A 23,418-nucleotide genomic window follows, 5' to 3' on the forward strand; every position below is an offset into this window, starting at 1 on the left:
AATTATATAATTTGTTTAAAATAAAGGAACCCAAGAAATCATTTCTCTGGACCTCCCACCCAAGGAAAAATGAGGCACAGGTTGGCTCTATAAATAATTAATTGACTTTTGTTTCCTTAACCTCATTGCTTTGATTGTCATCCTGACTTCTCTTTCTCCTCTACTTTTTCCTTCTTTCCTTCCTTCCTTCCTTCCTTCCTTCCTTCCTTCCTTCCTTCCATTTTTTCTCTTCCCTTCTCTTCTTTCCCTTCCCTCTTCTCTTTCTTTTCTCTCCCTTCCCTTTGCAACCCTTCCCATCCCAACCCACATGCCATTAGATTCCTTAACCTCTTTGTACCTCTGTTTCTTTATCCTAAAATGAGGATATTTGTTATATCTATCTCATAGAGTGATAAAGCTTTTTTACAAATACCCAGCATATAGTAAGTGCTCAATAAATATTAGCTATTATAATTTTTCTTTGATAATGTCTTCTGCTCTCTGCATTTTGTTACCTCTCAATTCCTTTTTTTTTTTTTTTTTTGGCTGTATATGTTTGAGGCATTTCTCAAATATATTGATCTCTGCTAATAATATATGTTTAAGATTGAAGCCCCACAAAGTTGATGGGGAGATGAGGCGCTTTTCGACATGTGGATTTCACTGTAGTGAGCTGCTATTTTTGTTGACCAATATCCCACTGCACTCCACCTCCACCCCTAGTGAAACCATCTGTATTCGTAGGGCTTCTCTACAGAGAGATATTTAGAAAGGACTTAATTTGACTGCCAGTGTTTGGAAGCTGAGAGGGACAGGGGTGCTGTTGGGTCTCCTTTCAGTGTAACAAGCCCCCCATCCCATGTCCTCTGTGTGCTGGTGTCTGGAGCCAGCAGTTTGTCTCTGATTGTGTTTCTTCAGAGGCTGCACCTCTGTCTCTTGCCAGATTGGGGCAGGCTAGTCGTTTGATGCTTATACAGACTTTCGTCCAATCTCCTTCTATTTTTATTCCTTTACTTCACCTCTGCCTTCTCTGGTACTGGGTTCTTCCAATTTTGGGATCTTCTTATTTCTGTGATTCAAATGTACTGATTTTTCTCCTCTACATGTTCTTATGTTTCAGCTTCCTCTGCCTTGCTACTCTGCTTTCCATCTTACAAAAATGGGTTGACATCTCTGGTTTGCTCTGGCCTCCTCTCTCATTCTTTGTGTTTTTCTGGGTTTATACCTTTTGTTTCTTCACTTATTGTTTGAAAGATCACAGATAAATGTTTAAGTTCAATTCTTAATACTTAAGTTATCTGTGATCCGATATTACTTTTCTCCATTATTATTATTATCATTATGAAATAAAAAATGTACCAACACCCTACCCTTTAAGTGATTTTTATTAACATTAAGAATTTAAGTAATTTACAACCTTGCTAAGGGCATAGGGAGGTGATCTAGTGTCTGACCCAAGTGCTTGCGCCAAGCCAGGCTGGAGCAGAGCCAGAGGCCTGTGAGCAGGCCGTCATAAACATTACCTACTATGTAGGTAACCAGGTGGCCACGTTTTCACTGCAGATTTTGGGGTTTGAGATCGACGCCTTGAACTCTGTACAGTTTTTAAACCACACAGCCTTTACACATGGGAAGGGCCAAGTACTGAACTCAGATGAACTTCACAAGCTGTACAAAGATCTGAAGCTGAACAGTGTGAATAAATATGACTATGTGTTCATGGGTTACTCTAGGGACAAGCCCTTCCTGGCCATGATGGTGGGCATTGTGTGGGAGCTGAAGCAAGAGAACTCCCAGCTGGTGTGTACATGTGTGATCTGGTGATGTGTGACAAGTGGAACGGTGAAGGCTCTTTGTACATTCCAGAGGATCTCCTTCCTGTGTACAAAGAAAAGATTGTGCTGGTTGCAGACATTATAACTCCTAACCAGTTCGAGGCTGAGTTACTGAGTGGCAGAAAGATCCATAGCCATCACAGCAGTGATGGATGTGTTGCACTCGATGGCCCTGACACTGTGGCAACTCTGACCTGCCTTCCCTGCAGGGCAGCGACTACCTGATACACTGGGGAGCCAGAGAATATGACACCATGGAACCGCGTCAGCATGGAGATGCATAAGGTGGACGCTGTCTTTGTGGGCATTGGGACCTCTTTGCTGCCATTCTCCTGGCATGGACCCACAAGCACCCTAACAGTCTCAAAGTGGCCTGTGAGAAGATGCTTCAGCCATGTACCATGTGTTGCAGCTACCATCAAGTGTGCGAAAGCCCTAGCTGGGGAAGGACAGAAGCCCAGCCTGGCCCAAGTGATGCCGAGGATGGTCCAGAGTAAAAGGGACATTGAAGACCCAGAGATTGTCTCCCAGGCCACGGTGCTGTGAGGATAATGTGCCTACCTCTTGATGCACAACATGTTGATCTCTCCGTCTTCATTCTCATGAAAAATATAACATCTTCCTTAGAGCTCTGACCCAAAGAAGAGATAACACTCTCCATTAAACTTGCTGTATTGTTTTGTCTTTCTTTCCCACTCTGCTCTCTTCTGAATGTCTTAGCTCTCATGCAGTAGTGCTCCCAGTGGCCTGTACATAGGGTCTCAGTATCTGTGTCCCTGTCATGTTTCCTGGTTCCAAGGACCAGGTTCCCCTGAGCCCTGAGCCAGAGCCTAGCCCACTGGTCCCTGCAGGGCCCACTGGACCAGGAGGAGGAGGGAGGCGTGGCCTGCAGCCTGCAGCCTGCGGCCTCCCCAACAGGGTGAACAACAGGGTTCAGCCAAAGTCACCCAGGGCCCTGGGCCTGTGCAACACCTTTAATGGAAAATACCATCAGTGCAAAGTAGAGCTGGGGAGACGGCCAATGAGAAAGGCTTTTCCTCCTTCCCTCCCTTTCTTTCCTTCTATCCAGAGCCAGTATAGTGGCCAATGAGAAAGGCTTTTCCTCCTTCCCTCCTCCCTTTCTTTCCTTCTATCCAGAGCCAGTATAGGACTGGGGAAAGAACCTGAATGTATCTGTCTTCCATGAGATGGTAAAAACCCACCTGGGAAATATGATTTTGAGTGTTGGGCTTTTTCCATATATACAGCGACCTTGAAGGGAGACATGCTCTGTAAACACTAATAGATTCTTGGTTCTTTAGTTTTATTTCAGAGGCTTGGCCTCACCTTAGGTTTAATTCTTTTACTTCCCTATATTATACATAGAATGATGAGAATTATTTCACCCTTAAAGCTTTTTTAGAATTGTGGACTCTGCCATGATTTGAGACTTTCTCTTCTGTCTCCTGTAACTGTAAAGCTGTGACCCTGAGGAGACATTGGGTTGAGCCCTCTGTATTAAGAGAAGGAAATCGGGGGCTCCCAAGAGCCTCCGCAGTGTCAGACTCCTGTGGAAATGTATGAGCTTCTGTGGGAGGTAGTGTCCCACGTCTCACTCCAATGTTGCTGAGCCTGTGATGTCTTATATCTTAGGTCCTTTCTACGTGCACATATTCTGTTCATCTGTTGTCCCTCCCTGGGCTGTCTATATGTAGAATTTCCCATCCAGAAGTCAACCATGGTCACTGGCAGTAGCTTTTGATACAGTTTGGGTCCAAATTAGAATTAATCTTTATTTTTACCTTCCATAGTTTAATAACATGCAAAATGATAATAATTTATGTTAACATGGGAGCTGTATTGACCCTGAACTGCCTGATTATTGTTAAAGTGCAGATTTCCGTACTTTTCAGTTTTTCAAACCTTCTCTTATAGACTTTAAAGATGAATTACAAAATACGATCCCTTTAAAAAAATTTGATTTATTCAATATGTTGAATCTACATCAAGCTTATTAAATTTCAGGTGCTGGGTAGTGTGTGTGTGTGTGTGTGTGCGCGCACGCACGTGTGTGCGTGTGTGCGCGTGCGTGTGTTTAAAAAATCACTTACCATGTCATATGCTTAGGTACTCAGTAAATTTATATTCAAAGAATGAATATACTTATTGGCTATAGTTTTAACTGATTCTTAGCTTTTGCTGACCATTTTAGCAATTGGAGTTTCTCAGCAATTGAGTAAATTTTGTGTTCTTTTATGAAATTGAAAATATTATGGCATTTAATGTGTCGCTGTCCTCAAAAGTTGATCACTCCCAGGGTTTATGGGTACTGTACTATAATGCAGGTTGTTTTTTATAATGTTTAGCCTAATCACTTTCAGATGATGTAAGCCTCTCTTGCTACGATGTCCTTTATGCACTGATTACCATTGTTAAAGACCCATGCTGTCCAATGGAACTTTCTATGATGATGTAAATGTTACTTGCGCTGTCCAATAAATATAGTAGACACTAGCCACATGTGACTGTTGAGCACTTGAAATGTGGGCTGATGTGGCTGGGAAATGGAATTTAAAATTTTATTCAACTTTAATTAATTTAAATTTAAGTTAAATAGCCACAGATGACTACAAACTGCTATACTGGACACACAGTTATAGATCATTATTCTGATAGAATGTACTGAGTTTTTTATTCAAATTATTTTATATTGTCAATCACCTGAATTAGTTTGGAGTAAAGTATCCAATTGAGGAATAGGACTTAGTTTCATTATTATAACGAATTACATTTTTCTTTGGATTTACATACAAATAAAAACATTCAGATTGCTCTTTCATAATTGAAAGTAAAACATATTTTAGGTTGTTGTATCATCCCTGTTTTATTTGAAGTATTCAGAGTGCTGATAAGAGATTAAAAATGAAAATGAAGGTGAAAGTACTATTTTGGAACTGCAGAAATTTTCTTCCATCCTACAAGAGAAGGGAGAAACACTGTTTGAATCAAAGCCTGGTTTGGTTTTAGAGTTTTTATATTCTTGAAGATAGGCATGGTAGTGTTTTGTTTTTTCTAAAGTTTTGATGAAAATACTGTGTTCATGACATCAGACTTCTTTGTGAACTACAGATTAATTCAGAAAAAATTTTTCGAATCAGAGATGATGAGTAATTATAGTAAATGCTGTAAAATCAGTCTTTGGCTAATCAGAGTTATGCCATTAATTGAGGTCTGTGGTATGTTGAGTGTTGTTAAGTTGGACAAAATTAAGTCCATTATTTTTAGTAAAATAAAAAATTCATAGGGCTGGAAGTATGGCTTTGATTGTAGACATTATAATTTTGCTTAATCTTTTTTAGTGAAATACAGCTTTTTGAAATGTTGATTAGTGCATGTAGTTTAAGTTCAGTACACCATACTTACTGTTTTTTATAGTATTATGATTGTTAACTAACAACTGAATATTATTAAGACCATTGAGAAGATATGTTAAGCAGTTTTTTCCCCCCCAAATTCTTTTTAGTCTTTTGAGGTCCTGTCCCCTCTTGGTCCTTCATTCTCAGTAGATTATTTCTCTAATTTATCACAGAATGTGAATGTGCCTTCATTTTCTTTACTTTCTCCCTTATTAAATTGCAGTCATGATCACTGATTCCGACCACCCCTTGCACTGCAGTGGAAAAAGTGTCCCATTTCCTGACAAAAACAGATCTTTTCACCTGTGCTTTTATTCCATCCCTTTTTACCTTCTCATGTATCTTGTGTGTCAGTTATTCTACCTGTTTCTTGTCATTTCATGTTTTTCCACTTTTTTTCTGTTTATGTTTTAAGGAGCTCAACCTTTCTCCATATCAATAGAGATACGTATGTAATAGAAGGGAGTTGACTTTCTTAATCCCTTCTTCCTTCTCATCCAGTCTGAAAGAGCTGTTTAAATTTATTTTAATTCTTTCCTTCTTAGCAAACTGTGTTTTAACAAGCCTTCCCTGTGATTTTGATGCATGCCTAACTGAAGTTTGAGAACAAGTACACTAGTCTATGCTTACAGGTCATTCAAGAAACTCACTATTATCACTATGCACTCGGAGTGCAGGTTATAATATTTAGAGGACTGTTGGTGTACACTTAAACACAGAAATCAGCTTTTGGTTGGATGAGGTGGTGCTTAAACTTAGAAACTGTAATTGTTGAATTAGTTAGGATTAAGTTTGTGAGTGACAAAAAACAAACAAAAACCCAAATAGCAGTGGCTTAAGAGTTTTATTTCTTATAAACAGGTAATCTACGTTTGGTGACTTACATGGTTATTTAACGACCTAGGCTTTTTTACTCTTGTTGCTCTACCATCTCTAACACTGAGCTTCTGTTTCTTGGTTTGGTTTGGCTGCTGTGGCTATAGTTAATCTTTTTTACATTCTAGTCAGCAGTAAGAAAAAAAGTTCCTTTGAAAGAAACTTCCCAGCAGTTGCCCAGAACTTTAAGTCCCATTGGTCAGAATTTAGACATTGGCCACACCCAGTTGTAAGGGAGCCTGAGAAGTAAAGTTCTTATTTCAGGCAGCTGTTTGTGAAGATAAAATTCATGGGTTCACCACTGTAGAAAAGGGGAGAACATACATGGAGGGATAACAAAGAGCCTCTGTTGCAATAAACCCTGGGAGTTTTGGTTGGCTCAGTCACTAAACCATCGAATGCTCATTATAAGTAGTGCACTATCTTATTTTAGCTCCGGGAAAGTGAAGGAGATTAGGATTAGGGACAGAATTACAAAAAATTAAAACCTGTTCCTAAAATACTACATTTACTTGGGGGACATCAGGCATAAGTTACAGAGCAATGCAGGAATCAGGATATTAGTAGAGAGGGGTCAGACTCATGGGGTTTATTTTTAGAGAGAAGCATTCCTAGAGAATTGGAGTTTTAGGAAGACAGATTTGAAGAAGAGAATTGGCATACTTTTAGGTAAATTGAGTACTTTATACAAGATAATAATCACTCTTCAATATCTTTACTACTTAAGAAGAATCTTAAGACTGATTTCCAATCTAGAACCAAGGAAGGAATTATAGTAGGCAACCCTAGGAAAAATCTTTATTGGGTAGAATAGGCTGTATAATTCATAATACATAAGTAATAGCCTTGTTATTTATTTATTTATCTCAGTTGACATTTGCTATTTATAGTTGGTTTGAAAAATAGATAAAAATTTGTTTTCTAATTTGTATGTGGTAATTTGAACCATTGTAACTATGACTTCCCCAAGTAAATAATATTATAGAAAGAAGATACGGAAATTTAATGAGTAGAGAAAAAGAAGCCTAGATACCAAAGAAGAGAGAACAAGGAGATAAGCTTTGAATGTTATGAAAAATAGTGGCAAGACCAGTCAGAAGGCATATACATTTGGCAAAGTGTTTACTGATATCTTAAAAATGTTTAAAAATGAATTAGTATATATAGTCAATATAATTTTGTATTTTTTCACTTATTATTGTAATGTAGACATTTTTCCTGTTGTAAAAAATTCTTTAAATATGTGACTTTTAAAAATTGCATACATTCCATTGTTTGGATTTACCCGTTCCCTATTGTTAGATATTTAAGTTGCTTATAAAATTTTTGTTACTATATATAAAGCAAAAAATGAACAATTATGTGTTTAATAAGTGAATTAATGAGGATAAAAATTACATGTTAGGATACGTAGTATTATTGGAGACAACTTTGAAGTAGCAGAAATAACATTTTGGGAGTTTGCTCCTAAAACGAGAAAGATGACCCTGTGAAGAGTAGAGGAATTAAGCAGTACCTTATAAAACTTGGACTTTAGTCATCTGTTAAAGAAAATTAAAGCAATATACAGTATTGCTGACTTACATAAATTAATACAGTAAAATGTGGATAACTTACATTTTCTTCCTTAAATGCTTTAAGTTTCATACATTTACTGGTGTCTAAGTCATATTGATTTTTAGTAGTGTAATAACATTTTATTTTTGTTGGCATATAGATCTTTTACTTTAAATTGATTGATTTTTTTTTCAAATAATGTGTTACCGTATAAGCTATTAAGTTTAGAAAAGAAATTTTTAAAGAGTCGTGTTCAAATATGCATATACTTTCACTAGGCTTACTATACTTCTCTTGGTTTACAGGCCTTTTTGCAAATGTGTAATCTGCCTATCAAAGTGGTTTGTAGGGCAAATGCAGAATATATGTCTCCATCTGGTAAGTGATTTTTTCTTCTTCATTAATATTCTACATTGATAAATTACAGTGCTAGTCTGGTTTGTACCTAGATTTTTTAAATGCCTATTTTTTTTGTTTACTCTTTGAAGAATTTCCCCATGGTTTTATAAAGTAACAATTGCAAACTTGACAATTGGGGTTGGCTTGTTTATGCATTTCAGCTCTGTGGTCAGAGATGGCTCTGGAAAGTTATGGGAATTGTTTTAAATAGTAAGTGTTAAGAAAGCACATAATCTCAGATTTCCTCAGTCTTTTTTACATAAGACTGTTTCCTGCTCAGAAAACAAATTTTAATATTAATGAGTTATTTATTATTAAATAGACTTCTCCAAATTATATTCTCCCTTGTAAAGATGGAAGAAGAGAGATTGTAGAATAATTAACTTGTCATAGATCTTAAAGTCATCTTTGAATGTTTCGACGTCTAATTCTTTTGTTTTACTTTAACAGGTTTTAAGGTACTTTTTTAAAGTTTTAGCCTTTTTTGCTATTTTTTATAATCAGTATTGTTTTTCTATATGTCATATGTTAGTAAAGTACAACTTTAAGTAAATATGATTCAGATCATTTTTAATGTAAAAATATAATGCCACAAAGCTGATAAATGTTGAATTGATATGGATTCTTATAACTGTGGTTTTGCTGGAGCAATAATAACACACAGAATCATTCCTTTATGAATAAATCCATTGAATATGATTGGCATAAATGTGCTACATTGCTTTTTAGGGAGACATCTATCTCTTCATTGTAATTATAACTTGTGTTAAACATTTTTTTTTCATCTTAAGTTCTTAAAGGTGGTAATAATTGTTAAAAGCTGTGAAGAGACCACCATAACACTGAAAATTCTATATGCATACATTGACATTTATAGGTTTATTAGTATAATACATTTTGATACATTTCCATGAATTTCTAAACTTATAAACAGACATATTTTAGATTCTCAAAGGCCATTAATTGACTCATTTTCTGTTAATTTTATATGTAGGTTTTATAAATGTAACAGAATTTTGGTGAAATTATATTGGGTTCTGTCTTTTTTCTCTATGTAGTCATGCAAAAAGAGTGTAGATATATGCATAAGAATGTTAGTAATCTAATACTAAAGTCGATATCTTTGGCAAATGAAGAGAAGCCATATCTATCTGTTTCCTAAAATGACTATACTAAATATCACTTAGGTAGATATCTACCTTCTTTTTACAGACTCTATGAAAGACAAACAGTTAAATATTATAGAGACTACAATAATACATCCCTATATACATTCATAGGAATCTCTTATAGGTAGATGAAAATGACAGTTTCTATTAAGATATTTAAGCTTCATCATATCTCTAGTATTCTCTTTCATCATAAGAGTTGTGGGGGTGGGCAGGAGGATGTGTTTCATTTTATTTGCTTGTTTGATCTTGTCGTGGACGATTTTTAAAGCAGAGAACATCGTGGAATAGTCAGAAGACCACTTGGCTGAGTTAGGAAATTTTACTGTAATCTTATGTTGTCACATATTAAGTTTCTTTGGGAAATTTCACTTCTCTTGTTTGAGCCCTTCTGATTTCATCTGTAATATTAGATGATTGGACTAGATGACATCCAAGGTTCTTTCTAATAGCCTCTGAATCCATATACTTGCTTAGCAACAACTTCTTACTTTCTTTAGAAGTAAAAGTTCTAAGAATGATTATTCTGCCTAAAGTGAGAAACACTTCCCTTCGTTTTCTTTTATAACCTTTGATTGGTGCCAGAGAATAACTGTCTTACTGTGCTTTTGCCTGATACCTATAATAACAGGGATATAACATTGACTCCATTTTGTCAGACAAGTGACAGAAAACATTATTTACTTCTAATTTGTTGCCTTGATTTTATATATCTCTTTATATTTAGAGATATAGAAATACTCAATTGACTGCCCACATTGCTTCCCTGTTTCAGAATCTGCAGTACTAAAAGTATTTTTAAGAAAAGAAATTAAATGAAATCTCTCTCTTCTAAGGACTCCAAATTGGTTATTGAAAATGAGAAATACACTTTGCTCTCAAAATGTTATACCCCAGAAATATCAATACCCTTTAGTCTAGGCGTTCATTCACAAATAGTTTTCATTCTCAGATCATTTTATCTCAGAAGACTTACACTGTTACTAGCAATATAGTAGTTAAACAGATTTTATCCCGTTAAAAAACAATATGACCTAATGTTTACCCAGATACAATTTTTTTTTTCTTTTTTTGCAAGATTTATAAAGCAGTAGAAGAAAGGAATGCAGAACTCAGTGTTTCTATATTGGTAACATGGAAATGTCTTCTAAATACATCTATTGAGTAGTTGTGTTCCAAAAGGCCTGACTTTCCTTTGTAATGTGTTATCCTATAGATGCAGATGAAGCTTTTGTTGGTGCTGTGCACCTCATCCATTACTCTCAGTAATTGAATCTATTGAAAAGGACCATGAAGAAGCCTGCTGTTAGGGTGAACTCTGTTTGAACTAGGTCTGACAGCAGGTTTCATCCTCTGGTTTTTGGGGTAAACTTTATTGCTGTTTGGAGACTATTTTGGTCTTATCATCTCTGATAATTTCATCAACTTAATATTTATACGAATGAAATAATTACTTTTTTGATGTGGCATTTACTTAGAGAAGCCAATTTTTATAAGCATTTTACTTGTTCTTTTCCTCTACATGTGTTGAGAATATATTTTGTATTATAATTCATAAACTAACATACCTTTAAAGATTGTTAATTCTCTTAATTCTTGATATTTTTGAGTCAAAGACATTAATTAATTTATCAAATGTACTTAAAATATTGACCTTAATGATATCCGAGACTTAAAAGTAGAAGATATCAAAAGAATTCTTCTTAAATGCAGTTTAAAATATAGATTGCTTCAATGTATTCTGAAGAGAAAGCACACTTAAATACTTCGAAGTCTGTCAGCAGTCATGAACCAATGTCTGGGTTCATGTAATTTGAATAAGTAGTATTTACTGATACATATGATTTGTTAGTGTTAGCGCTGAAAAGAGAATATTGTGATCTATTATTATATACAAGCGATAACTCTAGAAAGAAATCTTTTTCTTCTTTCTTTTTAAAAACTAGCCAGTAATCAGTATTTAAAAATTTATAGAAATTAACATATACATTTAACTGTAACTTTCAAAAGTTATAGTTTTATGAAATTCTGTATTAATAAAGCATATCCCAGTTTTGTGTTAATTTCCTTTTTATTAGCACAAACTTTAATTTACTGAAAATGTTTTTACGTATTTTTTTTCCTCAACAGGTAAAGTACCTTTTATTCATGTAGGAAATCAAGTAGTATCAGAACTTGGTCCAATAGTCCAATTCGTTAAAGCCAAGGTAATAAAAAAGATATTAAATGCGTTTGATCACAGTAACTCTTAAATAAGTCATTCATCATTCTTTAGCATGTTTTAACATTTACATTGATTTTAACCTAGTTTTATAAAATGCCAATACAAACTACTGGAGAAATATTTCTAAAGTGTATTTTTTTTTTCATAATATAAATCAATGGCAAAGAGGTAATTTGATCTTTACAAAATGGTAGATAATTTTCTAACATGCTTATGAGAATTTTGGTCATAAATGAAAACTGTTAGATTATAAAATGTCAAGTTAACCTTTGAGAAGGGAGACATAGGATATGTTTAGAAGCTGAATATATTAATTTATTCATATAAATTATTTAGTTTAAATTTTAATAGTTATCAGAAGACAACCTCTATTAACATTTTGGGGAATATCCTTCCAGACTTTTCCCTTTGCTTATATAGAAAAATATGGAGCATGCTATTATTAGTTACTTTGCAACCTGCCTTTTAAAATTATCAGTGTTTGGAAATTGCGAATTACTATATATGCATAATTGTCTATGTTTTAATGACTATATATACATACATATATATTTATACATTGTTCTTTTAAAGTGTATAGTATTCTATTAGATGGATATATTATAATTTATTTACTTAAGTCTTTACTGATGGGCACTTAAATATTGCCAGTTTTTTGCTGTTATTGAGTGCTAAGATAAATATTCTTGTACATATACCTTTGTACACTTGTCAGATTATCCCCTTAGGATAAATTCCTTAGAGTGATATTACGATGTTACAGAGTATGCATTTTTAAAATCTTAAAACAGATTGCCAGGTTGAAATAAAAGTTATATCATTTTATGCATCCACTCATTACTATAGTGTATTAGAATTTAAAAATTAGTGTTTATTTCTACCTTTACTAACTTTTTTAGTCTTCAACCACTTTATAAGCAACACGTGTCAATCTTTTGGCATTTATTTAATTAATAAAGTTAATCTCTTAAAATAACAAAGTTTACTGACCATTGTTTTCTTCTTTAGTGAAATAATTGATAATGTAATTTTATCCATTGAAAGATACATTTTTATAATAAATAAATACTACTTATTAATATTTTACAGCAATAGAGTATTAGTTATTTTTTAATATAAAATAATTTTGTTTTAGGAAGCATTTTGGAAATTAATCCATAGATATATGCAGTAAAAAGATTGATGTTATATTACTTTGTAGTAAGATAACTGAAAGTTCTTTTACATTTAATATGATGCTCTTAAATTTTTTTAAATTCCCTTTAGGGCCATTCTCTTAGTGATGGGCTGGATGAAGTCCAAAAAGCGGAAATGAAAGCCTACATGGAATTAGTCAACAATATGCTGTTAACTGCAGAGGTATAATAGAAAACAATAGGCCTTGAAAATTAGCTTTTTCTCTCATAAAAGATAATCTTTCTTGTGGGTTAAAGTTACTGAGAAATAGGAAAATAGTCAAGCAATTCTAGGGCTGGGATACTTAACCCAAATTATTTGATCATTATCTTTGAACAAGTTGCCTGACATTTTCAGTTCTAATTTTTATGTTTGTAAAAAGGAGCGGTTCTTTCCCACTTATTATTTTACTTTTGCCTTGTAAAGTTTACTTAAATATCTATGAAATACTTTAATGATATTTAGGGACATATTATATGAATAAGAAATATTTTTATTAAGTACCACCATTAAATTTAATAATTATGTATAGCAACTTTAGCAAAAAAACAAAAAAACCCAAAAAAACCAAACACCTTACATATGTGATTTTTATAAAGTTGGCTTATAAAAAATTAGCATGGCAAGAAATAACTTTCTTTTTATCCATTTTCTCTTTTGTATTCTAAAGTTTAGTCACTGTTCTTTTGTTCCTAGTTGTATCTTCAGTGGTGTGATGAAGCTACAGTAGGGGAGGTGAGTGGTTCTGTAGCATTTATCTTAATTAAAATTTAATGAGAAAACACTTTTGCTCAGAATTGTAAGTCCCTGCTCATAAATGAAACATTGTGGTTTATACCATTAGTGATATAGTTTTTCACTTACTTTAATTTTGCTTGCACATACATTTTAGGGAAGCTATGTGTCATTGTTTGATATAACTGGTTGCAAAGTACATAAAAGTTTATATATTTTTAAAGAGAATGTTTTAAAATTTTAATTTTTTTAGATTGCAAGCTATGTATTTTTTCCAGATTGCTGTATTTGTGTTCTCCGAACATATATTTCCTTTAGAATTCTATTTGTAAAAAAAGCCTTTGTTTTTAACAAAATATTTTTGCTTTAGATCACTCATGCTAGATATGGATCTCCTTACCCTTGGCCTCTGAATCATATTTTGGCCTATCAGAAACAGTGGGAAGTCAAACGTAAAATGAAGGCTATTGGATGGGGTAACAAGACTCTGGACCAGGTCAGTTCAGATTGAAGTTTACAAAACCTCAATGCATTTAAGGAAAACCTTTAAAGCATTAAGAAATTCATTTTTTTGTATTGCTAGCCCTTAAGAAATCCCAACACAATAAAAAATTAATAAAACATTTGCTCTTATTTTCTCTGACATGAAGTAGTTTTATAAAAATCACATGTTAATTGTAAAATGAGTTATGTAATAAGAAAAGTTGAAAAAGGAAGTAAAAACTACCTGAAATTCTATCACCTAGAAATTGCCACTGTTAACTATTTGGGGAACATTTTTCTAGATGTCTGTTAATAAACATTTTTCTTAAATGGGATCATATACCTGCTACTCTGTAACCTGATTTTTTTCCCATTCAACAATACATTGTGGGCATCTTTTATGCCAATAAATATTGATCTGCAGCATCAGGGTTTAAAGAAAATGACCCTGTTAAATATAGTGCTTAAATATATCTTTTCTTTTTGGTCTTAGATCTATTGATATAAAGATTAAAAAATATAAATCTTGTTAAGATTATGAGTTTGACTAATGAATGTCTTTTTTCCAAGGCTAACCCTGGTCCTAGCCAGCCAAGTCACTGATATGTGTCATTGGCCACAAAGGGGATTGGGTAAATGAATAGGGATGCAGTAAATAAAATCCATCTCCACTAGTGGAAAATCAGCTCAAATGATTTTACTCCTGGTGGGTCATCAATGTTACCTTTATGAAGCAATTTTTTAAATATATGCAAAGTCATTTGAATATATGGATTTAGGAAAACATTTTTGTAGCAAGTGAAGTTTTGAGATAAAATTTCCTTTGTAGTAATCCTTATAAGTAACTTAAATTTTACTTGCATTTAAAAGAAATTAGCTCTCAAATTTTTTTCCTATTTCTTTTTATGGAAAATATTACTTATTTCTATATGTAGTCTGTAGTCTGTTTTAAATATGTCATAAAAAGTCATCTAAATTTATATTCTTGTTATAAACTGTTATATAAATTGTTTTAGACATATTTTATTGTTTGCTAATTTAAATATTTTTCTTTGGGGTCTATTGCCTATATAAGGTCTTAGAAGATGTAGACCAGTGCTGTCAAGCTCTTTCTCAAAGACTGGGAACACAACCGTATTTCTTCAATAAGCAGTAAGAAATTTAATTTTTTTAAAGTTAGTTTCTTTTCTATATTGTTAGATAACAAACTTATTTTATCATAGAAGAATTGTTTTATCAAGAAATATTTATTGAAAGATTTAGTTCAAATTTATTTTTGCCTTCATTAAACATTTACTTAGCATTTCTTGGGTGTCAGGCATAGCATTAGGCTAGGAGACTGAGATTTCTAAAATGTGGTCCTAACCATTAAGAATATATCTTAAGGGCAGATATGTAAACCAGTCATTACTGTATGATATAGAGATTCTAATGGGGGTAGTTCTGGGTTCTATGTATGGAATTACAGTGTCTTGATTAATAAAATTCTAAACTTGTAAAGTACTATTAGAATATGAAGTATAACCATACTTGTCTATATAGGGAGATAACCCTGGGGACTAAAAATGTGAATAAAACTAAATAATAAAAAATATTTTTGGATGGACAAGCACTATTATGAACTTATCTTTTAAACATTAGTGAAAATATTTATAAAGCACAAAAATGAATATGAAAGATGTAGATTAAATATTTATGTATGTAGGTAAATTGAGTAATTTGTTTTATTAAGACAGATTTTTTTTGTAATTTGGAAAAGAATATCTAATGTAGGCAAAGAATGGATTTTCTTTCTTTTTAAATTTCTAATTTTAGTATATCAGAATCAGCTATCCTGTGATCCAGTTTAAGATGGGCTACAATTAGCTTTTTAATCTCCGTGGTTTGCTTAGAAGTTCTGACCTTTTCTTGGCTTTTAAATTTTCTTGCTTTTTAGGTTGATAATTTTTATAAAGCTTTATTTGCTCTTCTGTCTTCATAGGCATTAATCTTTTATAGCTGTATCAAACATCTTTTGGTAGAGATATTAATTTTTGTAGCAAAAATGACTTCGATTGATTGGAAATATTTAAGTTATATTAATACATACTATTATATAACTGATATTAAAATAAAATTAGAGTCTGTTGATCTCTGAAGCAGAAAGGTCAGAATTCAACCCATGAAATCCTGGTAGGTAAAGCTTCTACAGCTATGTTTATGTTTCTAGTGGTGTTTGCTATGCAGATTCTTTTTGTTTAGTCTCTAACATAAAAGAAATGTATTCAAATATTAGTGTTATGTAGTTCCTTTTCTTTCTGATCTAGGAATTCTTAGGAGTTGAAAAGTTCAGAAGGGGTGTGTTTTATTGTTTGACATGCATCATTGTGTGTTAGGAGTTAGTTTTGTTATACACACTGTCTTCATGGGAGGCCAAGAGCATGGATCTGATTTTTCTTCCCATTTAAGCTCAGTGTCAGAGAGTTAGTAACCAAGTATCATTTGACATGTGATTTAGTAGAAATATCAAAATATATATTTTTTAAGAGTACAATTATGTTTAAACTTGTGATGAAAAAATAAAAATTTAGAACAGATGCAAAACCAAAGGTTAGCTATTGAGGAACTGTTTAATTCATAGTAAGATATAGGTTTTTGAAATAACTTTACCTCATATTAGATAAACATTTTCCCTTAACAGTTGTGATTAAAGAAGAGAATAGGTTTAGTTTTTTGTTTTAATTTTACCCAGTTATTTAATTAATATTAACATGTAAGTAAACTACATTTAGAGAAAAGTAACTTATATTTTCATTTCGTTGTGGCAAAATTTTTCTCATTCCTTTATCTGTCACAGGAGTCATTACTTTGTGAGACACTCTACCTGAGTGAATAGAGCACTGGCTTAAGTCAAGATATATAGTATTAGATTCCAAGTCAGAGGCCCTGAATTCTATTCTCGACTCTAACATATACCTGACTTTCTCAGGTTCTTTTATTTCCCTGTATATCTCCCCTTTACCCTCTTAAATTTGAATCAACTTTTCTGCTAGCTTACCTAATGGAGATGTTGAGAGGGCTCATGAAAGAAACCTAATAACCTTACTTGATGAGAGAAAGGAAAAGGATATTTGAGGGAGATCTTATAGCAAGAGTAGTAATTGGGAAAAGAGGACAAAGAAGTTAAATGGTAGAAAAGCAAAAGGAAAATGAACATAAAACAAATTAGAAATAATACAAGGTAGATACTAACATCGATGGCCTTTTTATCCTTCAAAATATGTAGCGTTGGTAGCTTTTAAATATTTAAATCATGTTTCTGAAATCCAACCAAAACAAAATGTGTACCACCTGTTCTACACATACTGTCTTGCTGATATGTGAGATCAGTTAAGACCCTGCGTGAAGACTATTACATCATTTGTTACCTTCACCTGGTGAGTGTGGACTTGGAATGAGAAACTAAAATCTTTCTTTAAGCGATATTTTTATGTTGCCTTTTTAGTAAAGGGGAAGAGAGTAGAAAATATATTTTTTCTAAATGTAATCAAGATAGAGTTATACTATTCTAAAGCATTTATGAGCTCCTTGTAGGTCAGTGTTTTCCAAACAAAACCTATTTTCTAGAAGAAGCTCAATAAATGGTTATAACTAGGTTAAGTTGAATGAGAAATTGGAAAAGGAGTTAGATTTTAAAAAGAAAAATGTTGCTATTAACCTTTAAGTAAATGTTAAAAATTGACAATATACCTTAATATAATGAGAAAGTATATCAAAGAAATGGTGCAAAAATTATAGTTGGGAATTTTAAGTCGAAAAATTTCAGGGAGGAATAGAATTTTGTTGAGGTTTATTCAATTAAGAAATCACCAGTTAAGAAAATTAAGAGGAAATTGCTCAAAAATATTTAAAGGGATAATATAGAAAAGGCTGATGGCAAAGGGGCTTGATTTATAAACTTGAATGACAGTCCTAAAGATCAGAGACAGGTGTATAAAGAAAGACTATATAGGTTATAACTAGTAGTATGAAGACATGACAAGGTAGCAGTATAATGGGAAAGAAAGCTTAGTATATTACTTTTAGTAATATTGTGTTAGTAATTATTTTAATATAATGTACATTGGTGATGCCCCATTTATAGACCATTAGTTGTGAGGTAGATAAATTTCATTTTTTTGTTAGTAATATATAATTAAAGGGATGAAAACTCTTAGAAAAATTTTTATGGATGCCATCTTTATGATTGTCTTCTTCAGAAAGCTAAGTTACTTTAAAAAATTAAAATGAAATCATGTCGTTAATGTACGATTGGGTAAACAGGTATCATTTTGTTGTCCCAACACCACAGTGAAATCTTCTGTGCTTTGACAGCATTTTGTTTATGCATCTATTAAAGTACTTACTAAGTTATGTTGTGGTAATTTATGTTTCGTGTCCATGTCCTGGAATGACTTTCTTGTTTTTATATCTCTAGCATCTGGCACAGTTCCTGGCATTTTGGAGACATGCTTGCTGTATTTATTTAATGAATAAATTAATGGATAAAATGAATATGGCCAATTATACCAATATTAACGCATTTAAATAATACTACTACTTGAAAAAGCAAGTCACACAACTAGGAAATAATAGTTTAAAAGATTTTTTTCATATCATGTAACAAACTCCAAATTAAAGTAGAATAATTCTATCAAGTTGGGTGGGATTTCTGTGACTTTTTCTTTTAAATAGATGAATAAAATGTTTTTTAAAATAGTATATATCCTACCATACAAGGTAAATGCTACTCATGTTATTTTCATTTCTACTTTGGTTTTAGGCCTACTGAACTAGATGCACTGGTATTTGGCCATCTGTACACCATTCTTACCACACAATTGACCAGTGATGAACTTTCTGAGAAGGTGAAAAACTATAGCAACCTCCTTGCTTTCTGTAGAAGAATTGAACAGCACTATTTTGAAGATCGTGGTAAAGGCAGCTTATCTATCAGACTGTCTTAGAATTATGTGTTAATTTAGTTTTTAGTGAACAAAATTTAACTTTGGAAATATATGTTACTTGAACAATATGATAATGGTATCAGAATTTTAAAACCAAAACACTGCTTTTTGAAACCTCAAGACATATTATGTATTCTGTACATGTACTTTATACTGTTATTTGTGTACACCTTAAAATAATTCTGAATGACTTGATTTGATATGTTGTACTCTATATTTTGAAATTTTTGTTTTTTTGAAACGTGTATGCATATAAAAATAAACCTTAAACAACTGTATGGTTGGTGTATTTACTTGATCTTTCTGAAAGCCTGTCTCTTGAGCTTTATACATGGAATTCTTTTCTAAGGCAAGTAATTCGTGTTCCATACTCCCAAGATTACTTTGCTAGATACATAGTGAACCTGGTTATGGGAAAATTGTTCTTAACAAATATGCTCTTAGAAGATGTGGATGATTACAAAGTGATTAAATCTTGGAACAGATTATCGTTTAAGAGCATTCTTCATATCTAAACTTAATTGAATTTAAAAACATTTCAGCAGAGCAGCTATAATTTACATTTGATAAAGGGATAGTTTCAAGGACTTTATTATTTTGATACTTTTTAATTTGAGACAAGAATGTTTTACTAATGCTTTTTTATTTCTTTTGTGGGGAAGATAGGACAGTTTTCACAGAAGTATCAACAAGCATTTATATATAAGCACTAAGGATTACATATTGTGTCCCTTTCAAATTTTCTATTTTATATAAAACCACGGAGGGATACTAAAAAAGAGACAGATGTAAAAATCATTTCCTGAAAATGTCTAGAATAGTACTTTTATATTTTCTTTTTATATACAGGTATTTTAAATTCATTTAATCCTTAAAAAAATACTGAAAATTTTCCCCAGATTATCCCCAGTTCACAGAAGAGGCAGTAGAGACACAGAAAGGGTAATACCTTGCTTACTAAGGTCATAGAGTTAGTATGTGATAGAGTTGGAATTCAAACCCAGGTGGTCTGGCATCTGTTTGGCTTTTAAGGAACACTGCATTTTTTTTTTTTTTTAAAGAGTATAGATTTTTACCACATGAAGGGTATATTAGATTCTCCTGAGTCTAAATCCCACACAAACTTTGGATACTCTCTTTGGACTACAGTGGTATTTATTATAGCTTTCCTGAATTTTGTAATGTGTATTATTATTAAAATAAAAAATAATAAGTTACCTGTGTTGCACAGTTTTTAAGATCGGGTTTATTTTTGATATATATTTTATATGTATATGCTTTTTGAAAAATATATAACCATAACATTCATTTAATTGAACAAGTACCATTTGTACCTCAGTATATAAAATCTAGACTTTTTTCTTTGATTATTTTTTGGATATAAAGATATTACAGCAACATGGGTTGTGATATTTTAATCTTAATTATTATAGTACAACAGTTTATATTCTTACCTTAATATGAGAAACTTTGAGAAATAGTGGCAGTTTATTTCAAGTTGAAATGTTTATTTAAGACTTACTGTTTATGAATCACTCTCAGGGAAGCTTAGTTTTTCTGTAGTGTTGAGTGAATGATTATCAAAAGAATGCATTAGAAAATAGAAATCTTGATATGATGACTCAGTTACCTGCTTTTATCTTTTAAATTTGGGTCCATAAAGCCAAGTCACAGTAGCTAAACATTTTCTCTGAAAAGCTAGTTTGCTGACCAAAGAGTTAAATGTTATCTTAACTGTCAAAATACGTGTGTACTGAATTTTAATATAAGTAACACGATCCTTTATTAAAATGAAAATTTAAATCATAAGTAGTGAGAAACTTTAAATAAAGACAGGTACTGTCATTTCATAACTTCTGACTGATGTGCATTATTGAGTTTAATATACCTTATCTTCTATGAAACCCTTTAGAAGTCCAACTTGTTACTTTTTGAGTTGAATATTGGATGATAGATATTGTATTAATTCAGTAGGTAGCCTAAATCCAGAAAAAGTAGAAATTGTAAAATGTCAATCAGAGAGATTCACTAATAATATGTCTTGATACTTTTTTGATGAACAGAATGAGTATTTTTCTTACTGTTATGTATGATTGTCATTTAATGAGAATGGGTAAAATGTAGCTGTACATTGAGAGATTTCCAATTACTACATTTCAAGTAAAATTTAATCTGATATAACTTTTTGAACTTACTTTAATTTTTTGTTTTAAAGTATTACATTCACTTGCTTCTTATAATTTGTCAATTTTATTCAGTCTTAAAAATAAAAGTTAAAGTGTACAGCTGAAACTTATTGGATTTCATTAACCAATGTCACTATAAAAAATAAATTAAAAAAATAAACAAAAAGTTTGGTTATGTCTAGCCAATATACGGTAAATATTTTCCTAATGTATTTTTAAGTTACTAAGAATTGAGATTGGATTTCTATCTTTCATTTAAAAAAATATTTTTATCAAATTATGGTAATTAAATTTGTGATAAGATTATAGCAGATTCCCCGAGATTTTCTACTTTGGTGATTCTGTTTTCTGTGAACATAAATAATATTTTCAGTTCTTTCTAATGAGTATGCCTTTTGCTTGTTGTTTTTTTGTTTTGCTCTATCGTACTGACTAGGACTTGCAGTACAATGTTGAACAGGAGTAGTGAAAATAGACATCTTTGCCTTATTCATGGTCTTAGGGGGAAAGTATACAGTCTTTCACCATTAAGTGTGATTGGATTAAGTATAGGTGGATTAAAATATTTTGCTAGGTATTTCTATTACACTTGTTCTATTTTCTTTTTACTCTTTTGGATTAATTGAGTTTTTTTAATGAGGCGATTTTATTTTTACTATTGACTTATTTATAACTTTAAAATTTCTTATAGTGGTTACTCAGAGTTTACTATATCTTTCATATATGTATCTTTAATCAGGGCCTATTTTCAAATAGTATATGCTACTTTACTCCCAGTTTATGGCTCATCTTTTCATTTTCTCAGTAGTGTCTTTGGAAGAGCCGAAATTTTTAATTTTGATGAAGTTCAATTTATCAAGTCTGTCTTTTATGGATTATGCTTTTGTTCTCATATTTAAGAAATCTTTGCCTAATCCAAAGTCCTAAAGATTTTCTTCTGTGTTTCCTTTTAGCAGTGTTATTTTTTTAGCCCTTATGTCATTTGTCTGTGATCCGTATTGAATTGATTTTAATGTGTGGGGCGAGGTCAGAGTAAGTTCTTTGGCACTTTTTGTTCCATGTGAGAGAGAGGGGCGTAGGACCACATGGGGGTTTTGTGCCTTTCTTGCGACTGCTGCCGTTCTCCTCTCCAAGGGACCACTCAAGTCACTTTCTCAGATTCCCAGTGTGTCTCCAGTTCATTTTTGGTGAACATCCTGTCCCTGGAGAAGAGCCTCTGAATGAGTGTGAATTCTTATTCTGTCTGTGGCCCCCAGGGTTTTAACAGTCTTTAGTTAGCTCACACTCAACTTTTAGAAATTAGTTAAAAATTTTAGCTAAGTTCTTGTTACCGTTGTTAAGGTAGTGTCTGTTTCAGGTAAACAAGTGCTCATGTCCTTTTTCTCAACTTAGATGTTGGGTGAGTTGGCCCTGCAACCTCAGCTATCTGCTAGGTTCAAGACCTGGAGTGAATTTGCAGATTGTCTGGTGTTCATTATTATTGTAAGGGTAGAAGCAACACTCCAGTTTTCTACATTCTAAAATGGGAAATCTGGAAATCTAGGTTACTTTTTGTTCTTGAGATAAATATTCATTTAGAATGAAAAGTGCCGAATTTTTAAGGAGGTTTTATTATGGAAAATTACAAACAAAAAGAGAAAATAACTCCATGTACCTATCTATGAACCACTACTACCTCGCTTTAACAGCTACCAGGTCAGGGCAGTTTATCCCCACATTCTTTTTAAAGCACTTTGTTCAGTAATATATGCTGTAATAAGTTCTTACAGGTCTGCTTTTTAAGATGTAAAACATTTTTTCTTAATATTTTGTTATGTAGGTCATACCCACACCCAGGTTAAAAAATAGAACATTACTAGTATCTTAAAGTCCACTATGTCATTGGTCCCCAACCCCCGGGCCGTGGACTGGTACCTGTCCATGCCCTGTTAGGGACTGGGCTGCACAGCAGGACGTGAATGGCTGGTGAGCCAGTGAAGCTTCATCAGTATTTGCAGCCTCTCCCCAGCGCTAGCATCACCACCTCAGCTCCACTTCAGATCATCAGGCATTAGATTCTCATAGCACTGGTGCCAGAGAGGCTAGGGATCACTACTCTGTGTGACAGCATTTTAATCTAATTCCAGCTCCATAGCCCACCACTGGAGGTTACCACTATCCTGATTTTGGGTTAATCATTGCCATGATTTAACATTTTTATTTTTAATCTTTATGTAACTGGAATCACACTCTATGCATTCTTAAGTGTTTTGTTTCTTTCACACAGTATTTGAATTTTATCCATTTTGTTGCACCTAGCAGTGATTGATTAACTTTCACTTGCATGGTATTTTTTTTTTTTATATGGCAATACAACATTTTAATTCTCTGTTCTCTTGTTAGTAGACATTTTTATTGTGTCTGGAGTTTTGTGGGTGGT

At 32.6% G+C, this 23,418-nt stretch overlaps 1 protein-coding gene across 2 annotated transcripts in view; it reads left to right on the top strand.

Annotated features, from left to right (window-relative positions):
- MTX2 (metaxin 2) overlaps window positions 1-20,994 on the top strand; it is a 59,474-nt gene extending 38,480 nt beyond the window's left edge. For both annotated transcript variants that reach the window (XM_006921230.3, XM_015596738.2), the window contains 7 exons: window positions 7,948-8,020; window positions 11,341-11,417; window positions 12,701-12,793; window positions 13,307-13,345; window positions 13,716-13,841; window positions 14,904-14,980; window positions 18,630-20,994. In XM_006921230.3, coding sequence (XP_006921292.1) covers window positions 7,948-8,020; window positions 11,341-11,417; window positions 12,701-12,793; window positions 13,307-13,345; window positions 13,716-13,841; window positions 14,904-14,980; window positions 18,630-18,813 — 669 coding nt within the window. In that variant the 3' untranslated portion in view covers window positions 18,814-20,994. The remainder of the gene's footprint in view (window positions 1-7,947; window positions 8,021-11,340; window positions 11,418-12,700; window positions 12,794-13,306; window positions 13,346-13,715; window positions 13,842-14,903; window positions 14,981-18,629) is intronic.
- Window positions 20,995-23,418: the final 2,424 nt, after the last annotated feature.

Source organism: Pteropus alecto, unplaced genomic scaffold (genome assembly GCF_000325575.1).
Source record: "Pteropus alecto unplaced genomic scaffold, ASM32557v1 scaffold3, whole genome shotgun sequence".
NCBI lineage: Eukaryota > Metazoa > Chordata > Mammalia > Chiroptera > Pteropodidae > Pteropus > Pteropus alecto.